The following is a 19,715-nucleotide window of genomic DNA, read 5'->3' as shown; positions in this document are numbered from 1 at the left end:
GAGGATGCATCGCACATGCGAGATCCAAGATCTAACAGTTCACATTATTTCTGTATACAGTATGAGTACAGTGTGTACAGCACATGCGCCCCTAGTGTATATGCGCAACCCCATAACAGCATCAACTGTTAAACTCAAACACATGCCCGTTGAGAGCCTGGACAATAACAAGTGCTTTATATATGTCTGATTGACACCTCAATTCATTATCTCATGGCAGGTGGTTTCAAGGATTTGACTGGGAAGGCCTGAAGAGGCAGAAAGTTGATCCTCCCATAATCCCTCAGGTATGCATTACACAGCAGGTGTAAATCTACTTGATAGGGCCCCAGAAAATAATTCTGCTTCTCAAAAATAGGACAGTAGGTCGGAAAATTGTTTGGCCCTTTATTGTGTTGATTGAATGGGCTATTCAATTACATGCAAACCTTGGCTGGTGTACAAGTATTGCCACTAAGAGTGATAGAAACCTGCCTTGATTAGTGTAAAAATATCTAAAACGAGAGCTTCTTGCCTGTTTGCAACATGCAGAGGGCTTTTCCACTCCTTTTTGCCTCAAAATTACAGAAATATCTACATTATATCACTTGATGACTTGATGCTGTACATGTGCAGCAGGTTGTCTGTTAAACTCATCCAAATTATTTTTTGCAAGAAATAATTAATATAGGTGATATTTAAAATATAAAGCTGTATATTCTAAATTTCTATTAGGTCCAACTTTTTTCAACTTACTGCATATTTTATCATAATTCCCCCTTCCCCCAAATATTGCGATTCACATTTTTGTATCGCGATGACGTATCCTGGCATTTAAGAATCGCGATTATCGATACAGCATCGATGAATCGTAACAGCCCTAATTTTCGATCAGTGTTTCAAGGTCTAAAGTACAATTTAATTCCTAGTATTTTGATAGCTGTTGATTTGATCAATACGCCATTTGATGGTTTTAATCCAATCGGACAGGCAGTTCAGAGGATACAGTGGTTTTGCTGGCACGCAGCAGGCCAGATTCAAATTCGGTCCTGTGGGTCCACTACCCCATTGCTACAGCCATTACACTACATGCTGATTCCTTTCAGCGCCAGGAATCTTTCCGCCAATATCTACCAGAACATGTTTGCATATGCTCTCTCCCAAATTTTCACCCAACCGGAAACACTTTTGATAATACCCATACAAATTTAACTGACAACAGACTCCAGAAACTTTATATTAGACTTTCAGTTCAGTTTGTACGTAGGACAGAAATTCATCATCTGTTCAATATCATTGGAATAAGATGACCTTGATTGGGATCGCAGATATATACAAACACAATGTTTCCCTTGCTGACTAAAAAGAATAATGGGCAATTAATATAATGAATAGTAGGCCTGTGCCGAGTACATGGGTACCCGCACGTGGATATCAAAACTCGGTTCCATTTTTTTTCGGGCCAGGTACCCGTAAAAAAGTAAATACATAAGGACCAAAAATCCATTTATAAAATGCCAGTGAAATTTAATATTGAAGGGCAGACTTGCCGAAAAAATCACAATGCTGCTGAAAACCCGGTCCCACAGTCATACATTAACCTTCAGTTCGGAGATCAACAGTTACTTTTGTATGTTATCCACACCGCCCGTTGTACTGCAGTCATTTTCTTCGTTCCAGATTTTTCTTAGTTCACAAGAGCAAAAAAAAACACAAAAATTCATGGGCGATAGTCACTCTGTACGTGTGATTTCAAATATTTTTTTTATATTGAATAGTCATATAAACTTTTGCATCTAATGTCTGCTTAATCAAAATGACTTTTAGAGTTCCCGTCCTTTGTCAATTGACTGAAAACTGAAAGCTTTTTCGCCTACTTTCGGATCGCAGCGTTACCACGCAATTAGTTGCGAACTCAAGTACACAGGCACATCATAAAAGCATGTGACGTGATGCATTCGTCAGCTGTGCAGCGCGGGGGAGACTACCGTTGATACATGTAAGCTGTCTGTCCAGTTGAAAAGTTGAGTCAAACTTCACGCAATTTCTACTTTTTAATTCATTCGAATTCTTATTCTTAATGTAATTTCGAGAATTAAGAGACTCTTTATTAGAAAAGCAACTTTTTACAGTGGTTCTGGCTGAAAATGGATTTTTCGCATCGTTACTTTTTATTAATGTAGAAGTTTTTGTCTTGATCGGAAATCAATCCAGAACAATAGAAGGTGCCGACACTTTCGTCGATCCTGTGAGTTCAATTATAAAAGCTTAGATTTTCAAAAATGGAGGTATTTCCAAAACGCAAAGTTGGCTTCTGACCATATTTCACCTGAATTCGGGGTTTTTTTGTAGCTGCAATCTTACCGAATAGTTTTCGTGATCCGGAACCAGGAAAATGACTGCACCAAAACTGTGAACGAAGAGACCAAAGGATTTTGTCTTGAGAAATGGATTTGGAATCAATCTCTTTTGGGCAAAGTGTGGTTCTGGTTCGGCCAGTCAAATTTCACTTGTCAAATTACTTATACATTAAAATCTTGACAACTCGAACCTCAGGGAATGGATGTATCCCAAAGCAATTATTTGTGAAAATAAATCACTTTATTTTGATACCTTCGTGTGGCAAAACTTTCGTATCGCTTAGTCTTGTTTACAAAGTGAAGTGCTGCAGATAGTCCTATTTTTTCACTTGGGCTTCCCTATGTATGGTCACATGACCTTTCCTTTTGCGGTCACATGGCCGCTGCATGCAGTGCCAGGAATTAGACTGCCTGAAGGGGACTACAAGTGGGCCTGCGTTTGCAATCAGGTTAGCTTCAGTAGCTTGAAAGTCAGGATTGCAGTTTCAGGTAACGTTGGTTTATGCAACGTTCATACAACTGGTCCCTGTGAAAAAAGAAATGCATTGGCAATGATGACTCCTTACCCTGTATAATACTTTCAATGCCATTTGAAGCATTTTGGTGGCAGTTGTACGAATCAGAAACTTCAAAATATGTGGATATAATGGTGTGGACATTGTTTGAGTTACGGATGTAATTTTGGTACACGAAAGCCTTTTAACCCGTGACGTACGTAGCACTGATCTAGTCCGCACGTGACACGACCAACGCTCACTATTTGTGTAGCGCGTTCCGCATTTCAGGGACATTTCCTGTGAGCAGTTGCTGGTGCGTTGGTGGTTTGTAGCTCTTGTCTGTTCTGATGTTCCTCGTGAAAATTTTGTTTTTCTGTTTCCTTTACCCAGAAAAAGACAATTTGCTAACTAAAGGTAACAAATTCGTTTGACAAAAGGTAGGAGAGGTTAACCCCATTGATGTGGTGCTTGCTTCCTATGAACGAAAAGGAGCCGTGTTTCGGGCACATGGTCCAACGGGGTCGCGCGCAATGCCAGTTGTTATTAAGTGATCTCTTTTCGGGGTACCCGATGTTAACAAAAAAGGGTACCCGGTTTCATAAATACCCGAAAATGCACACCCCTAATTTTTTGAATAGTTTTTTCAAATATGCAAATGCAATTTACTCCATATACCTTAAGCTCGAATAATTAATTGACCACCGGTATTTGTATTGTTGCTTCATCCCTGTCGAACGTACGGAAATTATCAATCAGGTACCACAAAATGTTGAATTTCATCGAGTGAGGGCACAGTTCAGTTTTATTGGAAAGTATTTGATTGCCCAAACGAGGATCTGCTGCAGTACGGTGAATGCATTTGATCAACCCTGTCCGTCTAGGGTGAATGTAAAATCTTATGAAACTCAAGAGGATTGTGGACTGTAAGGGCTATAGGCACACACAAAGTAAGAAACGTCGGCTCCAAAGATAGGAAGAAAAGTACTGCTAACATTAATTTTACATAATTCTTTCAAAGTATAATTCCTTATTGCCTGTTGAAATGGACAAATGACTACTTTTTAACAACTGTATCATCTGCGAGTGCGCAGCAGCACAAACTCTGAATGTGGAATTTAAGTGTATTGAAATGTATTCAAAATTTTAAAAATTGAAAGTTGTCCAGAGGTTGAAGGGTTACCAAAGTTGAATGCTCAAGTGTCCTTACTACCGCTATTTCTGAAATATTAAGGGAAAAATGCATTTGTACTTTAGGACATTTTACTCTTGTGTATTACATAAAACTAATTAAATTCTTTTGTCATGAAGATTTCCAGACATACATGTACTTAAGAAAACATGGGAACACATTGAAAGTATCAGGATCTTGTGAATGCTTAAAACTTTGCATAATGCTTCCGGAACTCGTATTCACAATTTCTCCCGTAATCTTGAAAAAAAGTCGGGACATGTACACATATACATTTATATCTCATGTCCTGTTGGTTGCAGTTTTTTTTAGATAATCTTGAGAATTTGATGAAGTCCTTCTGTAGAAATGTCTTGGTACGAAATGAATTTCAATCGACGACACCTGGGACACCAACATGTCTGAAGACTTCCTGCATGTATGTGCTGGTGAAGATTCTTCTGTGTCATCTAAAAAAAGGAAAATATTAATTCATTGTGCATTGGTTTATTTGTTGATACATGGAGAAAAGGAGCCAGAACTTTCAGCACTTTTGATATACGAGTAGGAATTTTACGGTACAGAGGCAGACCAGATATATGGACGGTAAGCAGTAAGCGATTTGCATTAACTTAATACATGCATGGGTACCCCTCCCATCATTGTTCATAACTGCATTAATCAGAACCGGCCATCTCTTGTGTGGCAAACAGCAGGCCTTCTTACCACTACTTAACGTGTTATTTTCCCTGCTTGATTGTCCAACAGCTTCCTTCATGTTGAGTAGCCGTTCCTCTGATATGTACATGAAACCGCAGTTACATTTCATTCGAGTCCTTGAAACTGACATCACGGTGAACAGATTTATCTCCTTTTACTTCAGCAGCAGCATGAATGATACCTATACACACAAAGCAAAAGAATTGAAATATTTGAGATAATCAGATTACATAAACAGTTAATTAAACACTGTAAACTAGTAATAATGTGTTTTTTTTATTTGGAAAAAAATGAATTTGCACATTGTTTTGAAAATATGAAGGAAACGTTTTGAAAATATGAAGGAAAAACTGCCATTGTTTATTAGCGCATTTTTAAAGTGTATCATATAAAAACCACCGACTTCTTTTTGTCCTGAATATTTCCAGGCACGGGGATCCATTGGAAATATTGGAATGTTATGAATGCTGAAAACTTTGCACTCTTTTTCCAAAAAAATTTTGCATTTGTCTTTCAATGTATATAACAGTTACATGTACACATACAAGTAAATCTCCTACAAGTAAATCGACTTGCTTTCAATTGCAGTTTTATTCAGATAATTTTGTTACAAGTACTTTGATGAAGCTCTTCTCACTGCTCTGTGGATCAGTCCTGCTTCGACTGCATTTCCATCAACGAAACCAGGGACATCCAACATGAACGGATATTGCTCTCGTGTGCTGATTAATATCTGTATAATCGCAAAAGGAAAACATTCATTGCAGGTGCACAAGTTCATGTGTTGATGCATGGAAAACTGAACTTGGACACATATACAGCATACGCGTGTACATGTATAGACATGTAGTGGCATACATGTAGCAAAACTTTAGTCCTCACCAAATGGGCAGTACGTGGGGACCTGAATATTAAAAGTAGAGGACAGGGCAAGATGAGGGAACCATTTATGATGACGGTATATGGATATGTTTGCTTCATTACTGCGTCAATTAGAACTGGCAACCTGCATGTCAATGCAACAGTAGGCTTTTTCACCATTACCTGTAAATTTCCTTGCTTGGCTATAAATACAGCAGCTTTCTTCGTGGGTACCCGTGCTTCTGATATCTACATGTACTGCAGTTATGTTGAGTTCCAATGCTCGGAAGAAACATGGGGAACAGATTTATCTCTAGCTTTCACTCCAGCTGTACGGTAGCATGAAGGATACCTATAGACAAAAAGTACATAAGGAAATTAAGATATTCCGTATAAATAATCAGCTTACATCGATGTGTAAATAACCGCAGGTATACATTCAATTTTCATACATTCTTGGACATTCACCGTGAACTCGTAAAGACATGGTTTGTCTTGTGGGGGGCAAAGATATGAAATACAGTATGCACGGTGAGCGTTTTAGGGAGTTTAGTCTTTGTTCAGCGCAATCGTAATTCTTTTGAAAATTTATTGTACTCCTTTCTGATTTGATTTGCCTTTGAAAAAAATTCATCATACTAAAATCATTAAATAAGGAACTTAGGAAAGAGCACAATGAATATCGTCAAGTAGATCTCCCAATTGTGCTGAACAGTTAGGACGTACATGCACATAATCATTGTCAATTCTGGTCTGAGTAACTTGAACTCAGTATCCCAAACAAGGCGGCCAGCATCAGCGACTAGTCTGGGAGAACTCCGGGGTCCCGTGACGTGGTTTGGGCTTAATGATGAGGTGGTGGCTGCCTCTGCACCTCTGTGCGTCGGAGCAGTTCCTCCCAGAATCAGCGAGGCCCATACTGTTGCCCCTAGTAGGTCGTCAGAAGCCGCCCAGGGTAACTCGCGTCCACCACAGTCGGCGTCCGTCAGCGTCGTGGTCCTTTTCTGGCTGAGACTGCCGCGCCACTTGCTCCCACCATCCCGCTTCCACGTCACCAAAGTACGGTTTCAGTCTGTTGTAGTGGACCACTTTGGCTTGGGACTGAGGGGACTTCTGTACCTTATATGTGACATCATCGATCTTCTTCGTTACCTTGAAGGGACCTTTCCACCAGCATTGGAGCTTGGGCGAGCGGCCTACCTTTTGGGCAGGGATGTACATCCAGGGATGTACAACCATACCGGCTGCCTGGGCTCATACCCGGCCCCTGCTGCCTTGCAGTCGTACTGCCGCTTCTGATACATTTGACTCTTCTGTAGGTGGCGACGGGCGAACTTATGGGCGCCCTCGATTCTTGCCCGCAGCCCATCGACGTAGTCGTGTACAGCCACTTCTGCTGGCTCCTCTGACTGCCCACCACCAGATCCAGTGGAAGTCCCACCTCCCGGCCACTTTACCGTCACCTAGGTCCCTCTATCTGTTCCTACTGGAGCTCGTTTTGGAAGAGCGGCAGGCTCCCCAGCTGGGGGCGACGTTAAGTGGCCGCTTCTCTCTGTTCCCTTTACGGTCAGAAGTCGGTCCCCACCTCTGATAGGGACAGTTTTGCTGGATTTGGCCTAGCTCATGACAGCCAAAGCATTCCACCCTTGTCCGGGGACCTAATACAATTCCATCCCCAGCGGGTGGCCCGGGTCTTTCGTCTGGAACTGGAGCGGGCTGGGCCAATGTCCTGATGTCCCTGGTTTTTCCCTTCTGTTTATGCGCCTCAGACTCGAGGAATGCCTCGATCTCAGTTGCAACGGTGATAGCTTTGGTCAGCGTGGTCACTCTCATTGACAAAAATGTGTCCACCACCAAATCCTCGCGAGCCTGAGCCATTAGTTTTGGATAGCTCTTGGAGACTGGACGTCGGATGGATTGCCCCAGACTACTTAAGGGCTCATCGCGGCCTCTGGTACGTATAGACAGTTGAGCCTGATATAGGGGGACCTGTGCTGCCACCCCAAATTGCTGCTCGAAGTTCTCAAGGATAGAAGAATAGTCTTTTCGTACCCTCGGCGTCATATCGGCCAGAGCTTCTTGGGCTGTACACTTTTGATGAGATGCCAGGAACATCACTTTCTCGGCATCACTCCAATGGTTGATCGCCGTGATGCTCTCAAAATGGATTAGGTAGTCAGACAATGAAGTGCTCCTGTCAAAGTATCTGGAAGCATCATTGGTCTCCGCCCCTTTGTCTCTGGAAAGTTAGCTTCTGGGGCAACTTGTTGCACGATTACTGGCTCCGCCTCCCAGCACAGGTGCGGGCCAACAGATGTGGTACAGCCCCAATAACTTCAGTACCTTGTAGTTGTACACCTTTGACATGCAGGCCAGGCCGCGCTGATGGCCCTGCCCTGTTGACTTGTGTGAGGAGCCGTTGGGCCCCGCACCATTTACTTGTGTGAGTAGTAGACAACAAACTTAGCTTTTGGAGCTTTGTCAAAGACCAAAGGAAATCCAAATGCCCACCCGCATTCAAAACAGCTGAGGTAGAGCTTCACGAGCCCAGTGATATTTGCAAAGCTTTCCATGAATATTTCACCTCTGTTCACATTTTAGCTGAAACTGTTCCAGAGACACCACCAACTTGTGATCTCTCAATACCGGAAATCCCCCAACTGTCGTAAAACTTGAGTGGCTGGTGAAATCACTCTCGAACTTGAATCCTCACAAAGCCCAAAGTCATGATGCTATACCACCAAAAGTGTTGAAAGTGGCTGCATCATTAATTGCTTTACCACTCTTGCGATTAATGAACTCTTCATTATCTAGTGGCATTGTCTTTTCAGATTGGAAACATTCGCAGATAACTCCAGAATATAAATCTGGCAGTCGTACCGACATCAAGAATTACTGCACAGTGGCATTAAGTCAGTTCTTTGCGAAGTGCTGGAACGCGCTGTTGCCGAAAACATCAACAACCACATAACATCGTTGTGCCTCAATAACCCACATCAACATGGATTCAGTGCTGGAAAATCATGTGGCACAAACACGATCTGCAATGGGCGGATGTTTTGGATACTCCACGACTTCCTTGAATTGATAAGATTTTCCTGGATTTCAGTAAAGCATTTGATGCCATGCCGCACCACATCCTATACTCGCTAAAATTGCCAACACTTTCATCATTTGGCGAATAACATGGGCCTAGATAGAATCCTTCTTGATGCAACGTGTCGCCTACCGGGGATGCTTCTCTGACTGGGCACGCCTAGATAAAATCCTTCTTGACGCAACGTGTCGCCTACCGGGGATGCTTCTCTGACTGGGCACCTGTTACTTCCTCAAGCAAGTGTTGTTGGCCCCCTCTAGTTCAATTTATCCATAAATGGCATTCATACAATCTGTCTACCAACTGTGTATAGAGGGATTTCACATTAGTGCTGTCTGCGCATATCTGCATCGAAACCGAGGCTCTCTGCATTGAACTTCGTCACGTGCTCCCGCGGAGTCGACACAGTACATGCAGTATCCAGTTTGTAAGTGTGGCACCACTTCAGTTTAAACCACGCCCACTGCCCAAGATGCATGGCCATTGCAGATAAGTTAGTTCGCGGTAAATTGCCGTTATTTTTTCTTTTGATTTTACGTGTTAAGTCATCCTAAAAGACTCTTCCACAAAAAGTTGAAGCCTGGACAGTCTTAATTTAACATACCTTTATGTATTTTGTGTCTTGACTCCTTACTTTCCATCGTCTGATCGTATTAAGAATTGAATCTAACACATACAGCCTCGTTTTCAAACGCGGAAATGCGCAGATCGACGCTAAAACCGTCGTATTGGGATCCCTCTATTGTTTGCTGATGACACCCTCCTGTACCAGCCAATATGCTCACAGCAAGATGAAATCTCCCTTCAGTCGAATTTAAGTAAACTTGAACAATAGAGTGTACTCAATGGCATGCAGTTGAATCCAACAAAAACCAAGGTAATGCATATATCCAGATACCGGAAACCAGTATCTGGAGCAATCTACCAATGCATGTGAAGGACTCTCTATTAATAGATTCTTTGGACAATTCAATACCCATTTTTGGCTCAGTTTAAAGAATGGTAAAATGTGACGTACTTGTATTCTCTATTTCCACCTGGTGTAGTTCTTGCTCCATTGGTACAGCCTTGTTATAAAGGCAGTTTTTGACACTTTCTTAAACGTAATTTGCTGCTTCATTCGCGTACAATACATTTTTTATTCAGATGTGGCGGTGATGGTGGTGGTGGGGGGGAGGTAATTTTGCATGCATTAGTTTCTTTTTCCAGCACATTAGTTGCAGGATTCAATTCGTTTATTGCGGTTTAATAGTGAGGTTTACTATCTCATGCCTACTCTGATTTATTTATTTATTTATTGCAATTGTATAGTTTATCAATATCCTTTTATATTATTTTAAACTTCAACTAAGTGTTCAACTTCAAGTTTGGATTGATAAGCTTTCGGGTCAGAGTGTTAAAGTATACTTTTGTCAATCCTGGCCAGCTTGGAGTGCATTGTTCTTGCTATTTGGAATGTCCTTTTGTTTAGTCCATTGATTTTTATGTATGTTGAATATTATCCTACCAGTATTTGTTCTGAATGGCCGAATAAATAATAATAGTAATAATAAATCTTCTTGCCACATTGTTTATTTCGGCATGCGGCTGTAAAGTTGCGTGCATGAACATCACATTGTAACAACGCTATTTTGACCAGGATGCATAGACTAGTTGCCATGTATCCATCGTGCTCCAGTGCAGTGGAGCATTGCTTCAATCCATTGAGAATTATTGCGCATGTGTTTCCACCACCGCAACAGCGAAACGTGAAGGAACTTGTAAAACTAAGAAGTTTCTTTTCAAAAGTCGCAAGTGGGGAAACAAGTGATTTGACAAGAAAGAAGGAGGTTCAGAGATGTTTTGTGAAAACATAAATGACAGAAATTGTTTTCCTAACTTTAATGATTTTAGGGTTTTGCCACATAGTTAGGGTTGGTCGGGAAATGGGAAGCAGACCTGCTTTTCCCCCTTATCAACCAAACTAGGATTGTACACTTGATATGTGTACAATATTTCAAAACTCAGCAATATTCATAACCAAGTCAGGACATTTTCCTAAAGTTAATTATTTCAAAATCCTTTTGACAGGAATGGGGATGTTTTGAAATAAGGTATATTCATCAATTTTCAGTTGATACCAATATGACATACTTGTTAAAGGCAATATAACTTTTTAGCTCTGATCTAATCGTTACCAGTATCCTTGAGGGAGGAGACAAGGGGAGGCATTAATTGTTTTCTGTCAGAGTTTCTTATTGATGGCAAAATTGCTTTGGAGGTTCTGAAAGTCTCTTTAGGAGAAACCGTGCCTTGCTTAGACTCCCTGGGGCAACCCCCTCTCCCCCCAAAAAGCAGCACCATATTCCAAACTCCATGCAAATGACTGGTGTCCCCAATAGTACATTTTAAAGAAAAATCATATTTTGCTCTCACATACAACAAGTGCACAAATACATGTACAAGTTCTTGTAGAGTGGGGAATAGTTAATACAGTCATGTAGTTGGAAAAAGAAAATGAACACCAATAATTTTTTTCTCTGTGACAGGTTCGTGGCCCAGAGGATGCAAGTAATTTTGACTCTTACAGCAAGGATCTAGAGATTCCTCCTGATGAACTGTCTGGCTGGGATGAAAATTTTTAAGATAAGGCTCATAATTTGGCAAGGAAACATTAACGTTTCGCACACACCAGCAAGGCATCTACTACAGGAACTAGGCTTTGCTTTGCACTTGCGACTGATGTCTCTCATCACTTGCCCAGTTTCACATCCAAGTTCCTGAAGTTTGTGAAAGGTTTAGCAGGAAATCATGTTGTGTATTTTTAATCTTACGTGCAAAATTTTGTAGTTGCATTTGTAAGCATTTGGTATGTGAAGATGGTAAGATTAACTAATGGCTAATACAGTTTTCAATCATAAGCTGAAAAGTTGATGCCCTTAACGTAACAGTTCTAATGTCAAATGGTTCACTGTACAAGTAAACAAGTATGTGGTCAAGTAAGGTGCGATGAGAGTTCCTGAAACTTAGTATATGGCTGTTTAAGAAGAGTGGAGTGGTTTTTACTTCTGACCAGTAGTGTAACTGGGGTGAAATTTCTGAGGGATACCTGAGGGGGCCCATTGTTAGACTTCTGCTGTGGGGTTGCATGCTGTCCCCCAGACAAAAACACTGCATGTGCGAACTTGTTCACAGGCATCTCGCTATATTACAAACTACTTATTTTGCAAATCTGTGGAGTATTGACACTTGTAGGCCCATTCAACATATTTCAGAAAAGGGCTCTCGAGGTATTTAATTGCAAGGAAAACTGAACCTTTACGACTAGGGAAGGAACTTATAAAACATATAAAATGTATGAAAAAAGAACCCCGAATCATTTGTTCTTCCATATTTTTGAATTTACAAAGCCTTTAAGTGGTATGTGAATTTTGAAACATTGATTCACTAATGACCATTTGGTAATATTATATATTACACTTTGCTCACGTGCTTAGAATTGGACACTACAAGACAAAAAGTCTTGTATGGGTTTGTTATATTTTAAAACTGTTTGGTTGGATTCTGTTGAGCACATTCTGAGAAAAAAATGGTGCTTTAATGCAAAAATGAATGGTGTGACAGGCGAAGCCTGTTTTATTGTATGGCTTCGACATGTAAATGGTGATTTATAAAAAGAATAAGGATGACAAGTTTTAGACTAGAACTCGATTCAATAAATCTGAACGCCGTCTAGTCAGGGTTTTCTGACGATCAATCCAGGTTGCCTAAAAGGCAGTGACTCCTAAAATTCCAATGACAAATTACCACAAACCGTACAAGGATTCTGTATAAACTTGTCATTGGGAAGACAATGTTACGTGACATTTTTATAGGCTATGAAATGCACCCCAAAATTCTGTTCAGAAAATGTTGTAACGCTTTCTGCTGTCCCGTCTCCCAGGATCAACCTACACTTTCACTGAGGCTGGGTCACTGACACTTCCCACACTGTCACCTTGTGGAATGTAACTAGGTTTAATCTGGAATTAACCGAATCAAAGCAAAACATGTGGTATCATGTGGTCGGGAAATTACACGTCACATGAAAAGGTGGTAATTGATCAGGCTCTAATAAGATAAATCACAATATATGTACATGTACATTAAAAACACGTAGTTACATAGTACTATTGGAGGACATACATGTATCAACCTAAGTACGTGTAGTTTGCAATAGATAGAAAACCGAAATGTACATCTATGCAGCCAAAACTTACGACTTTGCTGAGCACAGGCTTACAAACACAATGTACTTGCAGAACTGGCAGAAATGCGTCAAAACAGGGTTTTCCAATATCTATTCATCCAATAAATCTTCAAACTTTGTAACTTCAGTAGCTTTCTCCAACGTGAGATTGCCCGCCAACAATACATGCGTAAGTATGGTCCCCAAATCTTTGTTATCTGAGTCCTATCACATCATACAGTAATTATATGTACATGTAACCAGATATCCGACTGAAACAATGTCGGTGTAGCAATAACTACTGCCCTACACACAAATCTCACTGGTGGGCCAAAAATGCGCTGCCTGAATATACCTAAAGAAAAGCCTGTGTTACAATGGTCTTCATGGCACCCGACTCAGAACTACATAAAAAGAAACTAACGTATAGTTTGAAGCAAGTGTAATCAAGTGGTGAATGTTGTTATTCCAACAGAAGGTTACAAAATGATGAATTCTGACTTTAAAATCTGCCGTTTTCTGCATGTAAAGTTGCACATTTTTCAGGCACCATAGCGTACTTTGCCTGCCTAACTACAGTGTGGTAAAGATGTAATTCTGGTTACCAAACCTGATGGGTCTGACTGTTCCCCTTCGATTTTAGTATGTGTCGTCGGAGATCTTCTTGTCTCGGAACCAGACTACAGCGAATCGACACAGGGCCAAATATAAAAGGCCGGCGTGAATTTACGATTATATAGGCCTAGCAAGATCAACCTCAAAGCAAACATGTGGCTCTTTCTAAGGCATACATGCTCAGCACCTGAGCACCATGTTCAAGAAAAAATAAATGAAAAAATCAAGTCGCCGCACCAGTTTCAGAGCCAACTCCCGATCTGAAACCTGTGTCATTTTGGGACCTTACACTTGGCCATGATTGTGCCTACTGGCTGCCTTCTAGCCAGCCGTGCTCTGGGGGGTCATGCTGCACATTTTGTCACTTACAGAGTGCGTGTACATGTATAACTTTTGCCCTTGAGAAAGATCCTGCCGGGATCAAAACATGAAATTATATAAATGAAATAAACATGTGAATTCGAAACCACGTTTTCCTTTGTCTATTATAAGCCGTTGACTTTTTTAAGTTCAAATATCATGAGGGTAGTAAATCTCAATTTGTCTAAATCTGCACACTTTGGAAAGAATTCTGCATTATGATTCCCCCTTTTTTACATAATATCGACGATGGGTTAGATTATGAACTACATATATATACGCAATAAACCTCGATCACTTAACTCAGTGCACATGAACGGATCCTGTCCTTGACTTTTTCTTGCCTTTCCATATTCAGCATTCTTTCTTGCCAAACATGATACGGAGTGGAAGCAAGACATGACTGGATCAGGATGGGATGGTATCAGATGAAGGTCATTCATCGGATGATCTGGGCAGAAATTTGACAAAAAACAAAAAGATAAACACAGGAAATTCAAATTAAATCTGGGCAAGATTTGTTAAAACATGGAAGAAAATGTACACAGTATATTGGCAATATTGACGCACATGAGTGGATATGGTGGGACAACAACATGTCAGAGGCAAATCCGATAAGAATAACTTACGTGACAGTAACGAGTTGGGATGGTACTTGGCATATTGGTAGGCGTGGTAGGCTAAATTGTTAAATTTTACAGCAAAATCATTCTGGAGTTGAGCTTTGAAAGACATCCAGACATCCATACATACCTTTTCCTTGCTCTCTGTGACATCTGCATTCCCTAGTTGTACCTCTTGCTCACACTTTTCCTATGGATTTCGTGGTGTTGAGTAAACCTGCATTTTCAGTGAAAACCAAATCTCCCGACACTGATTTAGATACTGACTACACTTGTCAGCGCTCATTACTGTCAGAATCTGAAACTTTCCACCACTTCTCGGACATTTACAGGATTTTAACATTTCTTTTCACATTCAGGAACACTAATTCGGATTTTTCTTCCTCTGACACGCTCCATTTTGGCAATCAATGCACAGCCACAACAGCATGTGCATATAAACAACAATGCTATTGCTCTTCGGATCTCTAGTCTGGTTTGAGTGGCGGATAGAAATTTAGGAAAAGAGGGAGCATGATGAGTCTGGGAACCAGACTTTAATATGTGCCCTTTTGTGTTGGAAAGTCTTATGTACGGAGGTTTTGGGTACAAAATTAAAATTGGGAAATACGAAAAAGTCAAAACACTAAATTCTGAACAAAGCTGTTTTAGCTAACCGAAAAAGTCTTTAACAGATTACATCAAATTGTCTACTTGTGATTTGATTACATTTCTGACGATTTGTTCAGTGCATATTCGGTATGTTATGTACCTGTTGCCCTCCCCCAGTGGGGAAATGCATTGAGTTGTGAACAAAATTCGACAAATTTAACGCCAGATTTCTCCCCTTTTGTCACAATGACAACATCAATAAGTGAATTTTTCCACAGTTCAAACTACGCACATGTGAATTTTCATCTAGTTCCGAAGTGGGTGCCGCAAGATGATGACAGAAAAATCGGGTGCGTTTCATGGCCTAGTGGGTTTATGGACCCATTGAACCTCTAAGTTTTAAGTAAAGTATGTTTTACAATATCTACGGCAATCTAGATGAGGTTGAAACTGAGGTGTTCCAGTTTCCCAAGCGAGTTGTAATTGGACGCTTGGCTTTGTGCATGCTTAATTTTATGGCTTATTATCACTACTAAATGTTGGAAAACTGAGGTGCCTGACAATGAGATGTCAAAGAAAATATAAGAAAACAACGTTTGAGTAAACCTTTTTGATGTTTATCAAACTTTTGTAAAGAGTTACAAATGTAGTAACTAAACAGTGGTATTTTTAACATACATAGATATACCTATATATTTTTGTATTTTTGTTCTTTTATCACAGATTTCACAAGTGTTTTGGTCGTATGAGTTATAAGAAAATTTCCGTCAACATTTTTACCGTAGAGCTGATCTGATTTCGTTGTGATCCCAGATAAAACTTAATGTCTCTGTTTTAAAGTCGTATCATTGTGAGTAGAAAGGACTGCACAACAAAGGGCATTTTTAACACTGGCAGCTTTTTGGAAAGCTATGCTGTGTGGAAAGCATCGTTAAAGTCTAATACTAAATGTAGTGTAATACTCTATCAAAATTGTGGTAAGGCATAATGTGTGAATCAGGGAAATCAGTAATAATGTTTTTGATTCAGTTCATTTATCTTGTGGTTTGAGGTTTACCTGTGTGTTCCTACATGTATCTGGTTCTTCTAGTTAAGGCACGGGCTTAGACCACAGATGTTTGTAAAAAAAATCAAATGTAAAGTTTAATGAAATGGTTTTGGTGGTTTAAAACTAACTCCATGTTTTGGGATATGAAAATAAAAAGAAAAAAATGGGATTGAAAGATGTGTAGAAAGCTGTGTCCTTTTAAAAGTTAATCAACTTAATGTCTGATATGTTGTAGAAAATGTGCGTGTATGATATAATGCGATGATCAAGCAGTGCTTTACACAAATATCTGTTGCCTGCATTAGTTTAACTTTCAAAGGCTGGTATGGAAATAGGCATTGAACCATTCACAAATGTGCATGTATATGTATCAACCACAGACTACTTTCAAAATGTTGAGTACTATGGCCTCATGATCTGGTGCACTGAACTCAAAACTGCACCTTAAAATTCTGCAGATTGTAAGTGTTCCGATTTATATAGCAGTTAAGGGCGCCACCAGGCGAGCCTGGCGCGAACTGCCGGATTAAGCAACCGCGGGAAACGAAGAGCGTGGGGCTGGCTACAGATGGTGAGCAACAATTTCCTGTTTTATAAACCTATGTCCATAATTACTCCTAGTTGTTAAACCCGTGATTAATTCCCATTGTTAATCACCAGTTATTGTACAGACCATAATGATACATTAGTGTTACAACTTTCTGTGTTTGAGCAGAGCAAAAAAGTCACGCCACACGAGGTGTCGAAATAGATGTCTTTCCGATCAAACACGTCCTGTATCGCATGTAGGACTGTACACTTTTGCACACAGATGATGTCAGTGGAGTATTCCTGTTCCTTTAATACTGAATGATTTCGATAACCGGATAATTTTGCCTTTGTTAATGATCATCAATGCGCTTATATTTTCCAGAACTATTATCTCTAATAGTCAGAGATCTTCCATTGATCACCGATCACTACATCCTGACCGATCAGTATTCTCTCCACCAGCCCTGTTATATTTAATTTCCACCAATTTCCATGAACATCATCATTTGAATAAATTTATGCCAATAAACCTGCCTGTGGTGTCCTTGCTCACTGAACACACACACCGAAGGACTCCCTGCGTTCTCATTTCTCCTTTTTTCATGGTGACCCAGACGCGATAGGAAATAAAGTTTGAGCACAAATGGGCACAAAACCGGTTGCAGCATGGACAATAACGTAGAGAAACGAGTTCTCTGGCCATGAAAGAACAGCCGGAGGGGACAGAAAAACCACACGAGGGCGAGGAGGAAGTAAGCCTTCCCCCTTCAAAGTACCCTAACTCATTCAACCGCCTGTCGCAACGAAGTCGGAGTACCACCTCATCCGCTGGCTCCAAGCTCCGAGCTGTGGAGAAGGAACAAGAGTACGAAGTAGCCAAGTTGCGACTTGAGTGAGAATGAGACCAAATGGCCCAGAGTAAGGAGTTCGACGAACGACTGCTAGCTGCCCAGCAAGCACAAGAACAGTGGCCCTCCACAAAAAAACACCTGGAACTACAGAGACAAGAAACAAGAGGAGGCGGAAATAGAATTGGCCCGGGCACGGCTGGCTGCTGAGTATGAGAAGCGCCTGATCCTAAAGCAAAAGGAACAGCTCACCAGGCAAATGGAGATAAAGAGGCATTTCCGCACAGAGCTCAATTTCAACCTGGCTTAGGTTGAATCAGAACTCGTTCAATCTAGCATTAGTAACGTACCAAGTTTGTATGTTTATCCACAGTCAGATGTTTTACCAGGGGTTGCGACCCATTCTTTAGGTGTTTTCCCCCGCCAGCATTCCAGAAATATCGGCCGCTGAAAATCCAGCGTCGTTGCTCACGGTAAACCCCGTTTCAGCTGCGAGGCCGGTACAATTAAGCGCACGCGCAACCGGAACCAGGCGCGAGCCACGAAAAACCAGCCACGAGCCACGCGCAACCACTCGCGAGCATCTTGCAGCTAATCATGGTCCACGCGACGCTCGTCATGTGTCCTGCCCAACCCAACAGGAGACACTCGCAACCTACCATAAGTCAAACTTGCCCGCTCGTGAGCCACACGCTCTCAACCTCGAGTCCTGCACTCGTAACCTGGAACCACACCCAGTCTGTCGCATTGTCTGAGCCCTCAGCTCAGTGCCATACTGCCCAAGGCAGTTTGCCCTCCGGGTACAACTCAAGTGTTTTCCAGCCAAGTTTAGTTCCTTTACAAGCTGGTGCTCATTTTCCATTCCGTGGTGCTACCCACATTGCTTCTGGGCAAAACCTGACTCCTACTCAGGTTTCCCTCTGCGATCTTTCCAAAACTTCCACTTTCAATCCTTTAGGGAACAGGTCTAGTCCTCAGATGCCTCTGACCACTCCCCGCCATGCAAACCTGCAGCGTTGGGAGGCCCCTTAGGTCAACCCATGGCATCGTCCGTGACCTCTAACCAAATGATGCTGAGCTCGATGTTGGCTGCATCTGCTGGAGGGATAAATATGGAAGTTCCCAGCTTCGGGGGAGGCGTCTCATCGGAGTTTCGCTGTTTTGAAGCAATGGTCGACGGCTGCATCAAGCCCTTGGTCCAATTCACCGAGCAACAGAAGTATTTAATTGTCAGGTCTAAGCTGAATGGACAACCGAGGAAAGACATCTTGGGTATGGGGTATGACATGAAACCCTTCACTAAGGCCATGAGTACCCTGAAGAAGTTTTATGGCGACATTGGTGTTTCGATACGTGCCAAGATTGATTAGATTACCGTGTGGCCGCGACTGGCGGCCAGCGACAGCAAGGGAATGGTCTAGTTTGCGGCAGCGGTGTCGGCACTGGTCACTCAACTCAAGGGTGCACCAGAGGCCAAGCGGAGCTGAGCGCCAATGCCACAGCTTGCATCCTTTACGGTCGCCACACTCACACCCACCAGACGGCATTTTTGAAGGCAATGAAGGCCAAAAATGTCAACAACTTCTCTCTGTTTGACATTGACACATGGCTGCAGGATACGGCGGCCATTGCCAGAAAGAAGGTGCAGCCCAACGAGAGTATCAGAGCTGAACCTCCCTCAACCAACCGGGACCGCCGCAGAAAAGGGGCGGCAGCCTACCACACCAAATCGACCGGAAAGGCCACCAGCTATTCACCAAAAGGCTTATTTGTCAATAAGGCTACCCGAAGTGGTGGCAAGGAACCCTTCCGGAAGACTTGTCCCCACTGCAGAGGAGAGGTTATCTCATATCATACATGGTGAGGGGAAAAATGCTTGCCCAGGAGCTTTGGAAAAGACCTTGGGGTTTGGAAAGAGATTCCCGATAAGGGCGAAGATGGTCTCTATTCCCAGCATATCCTCATATGTGGAACGAAATTGCCGACCTTTCTCTTGTGCACTTGCCTCGGTGCTACCTCCCACGGCACTTTGATCCTATGAATGTGTCATACCAACTACATGTCTTTACCGACGCTTTGGAGAAGACCTATGGGGCCGTTGCGTGTTTCCGGGCCACTGCTCGGCCCGGCGACGTAGGTGTCAGGTTTGTTATGGCACGATCTCGTTTGGCACCCAAACGTGTGCAAACTATTCCTCGGCTGGAACTTCA

General features: G+C 41.8%; 1 protein-coding gene and 1 long non-coding RNA gene across 5 annotated transcripts in view; one reads left to right on the top strand and one right to left on the bottom strand.

Moving 5' to 3' along the window:
- Window positions 1-16,301, top strand: part of LOC110982046 (cGMP-dependent protein kinase 1-like) — a 102,143-nt gene extending 85,842 nt beyond the window's left edge. For 3 of the 4 annotated variants that reach the window (XM_022240183.2, XM_087149099.1, XM_022240182.2), the window contains 2 exons: window positions 221-287; window positions 11,211-16,301. In XM_022240183.2, coding sequence (XP_022095875.1) covers window positions 221-287; window positions 11,211-11,306 — 163 coding nt within the window. In that variant the 3' untranslated portion in view covers window positions 11,307-16,301. Of the gene's footprint in view, window positions 1-220; window positions 288-1,869; window positions 2,608-11,210 lie in introns of those variants that run through there. The other variant, XM_087149100.1, reaches the window with a different exon arrangement.
- Window positions 2,739-8,065, bottom strand: LOC110982051 (uncharacterized). The gene is made up of 4 exons (XR_002598534.2): window positions 5,769-8,065; window positions 5,342-5,457; window positions 4,731-4,905; window positions 2,739-4,474 (listed from the first exon to the last, which is right to left on the bottom strand). It is a non-coding gene; the product is annotated as an uncharacterized LOC110982051 (long non-coding RNA).
- Window positions 16,302-19,715: the final 3,414 nt, after the last annotated feature.

Source organism: Acanthaster planci, linkage group LG19 (assembly GCF_054643075.1).
Source record: "Acanthaster planci isolate LZ-2023a linkage group LG19, COTS_SCS, whole genome shotgun sequence".
Classification (NCBI taxonomy): Eukaryota; Metazoa; Echinodermata; class Asteroidea; order Valvatida; family Acanthasteridae; genus Acanthaster; species Acanthaster planci.
Note: the sequence above shows the minus strand (reverse complement) of the source record. Positions and strands in the feature narration are given on the sequence as shown.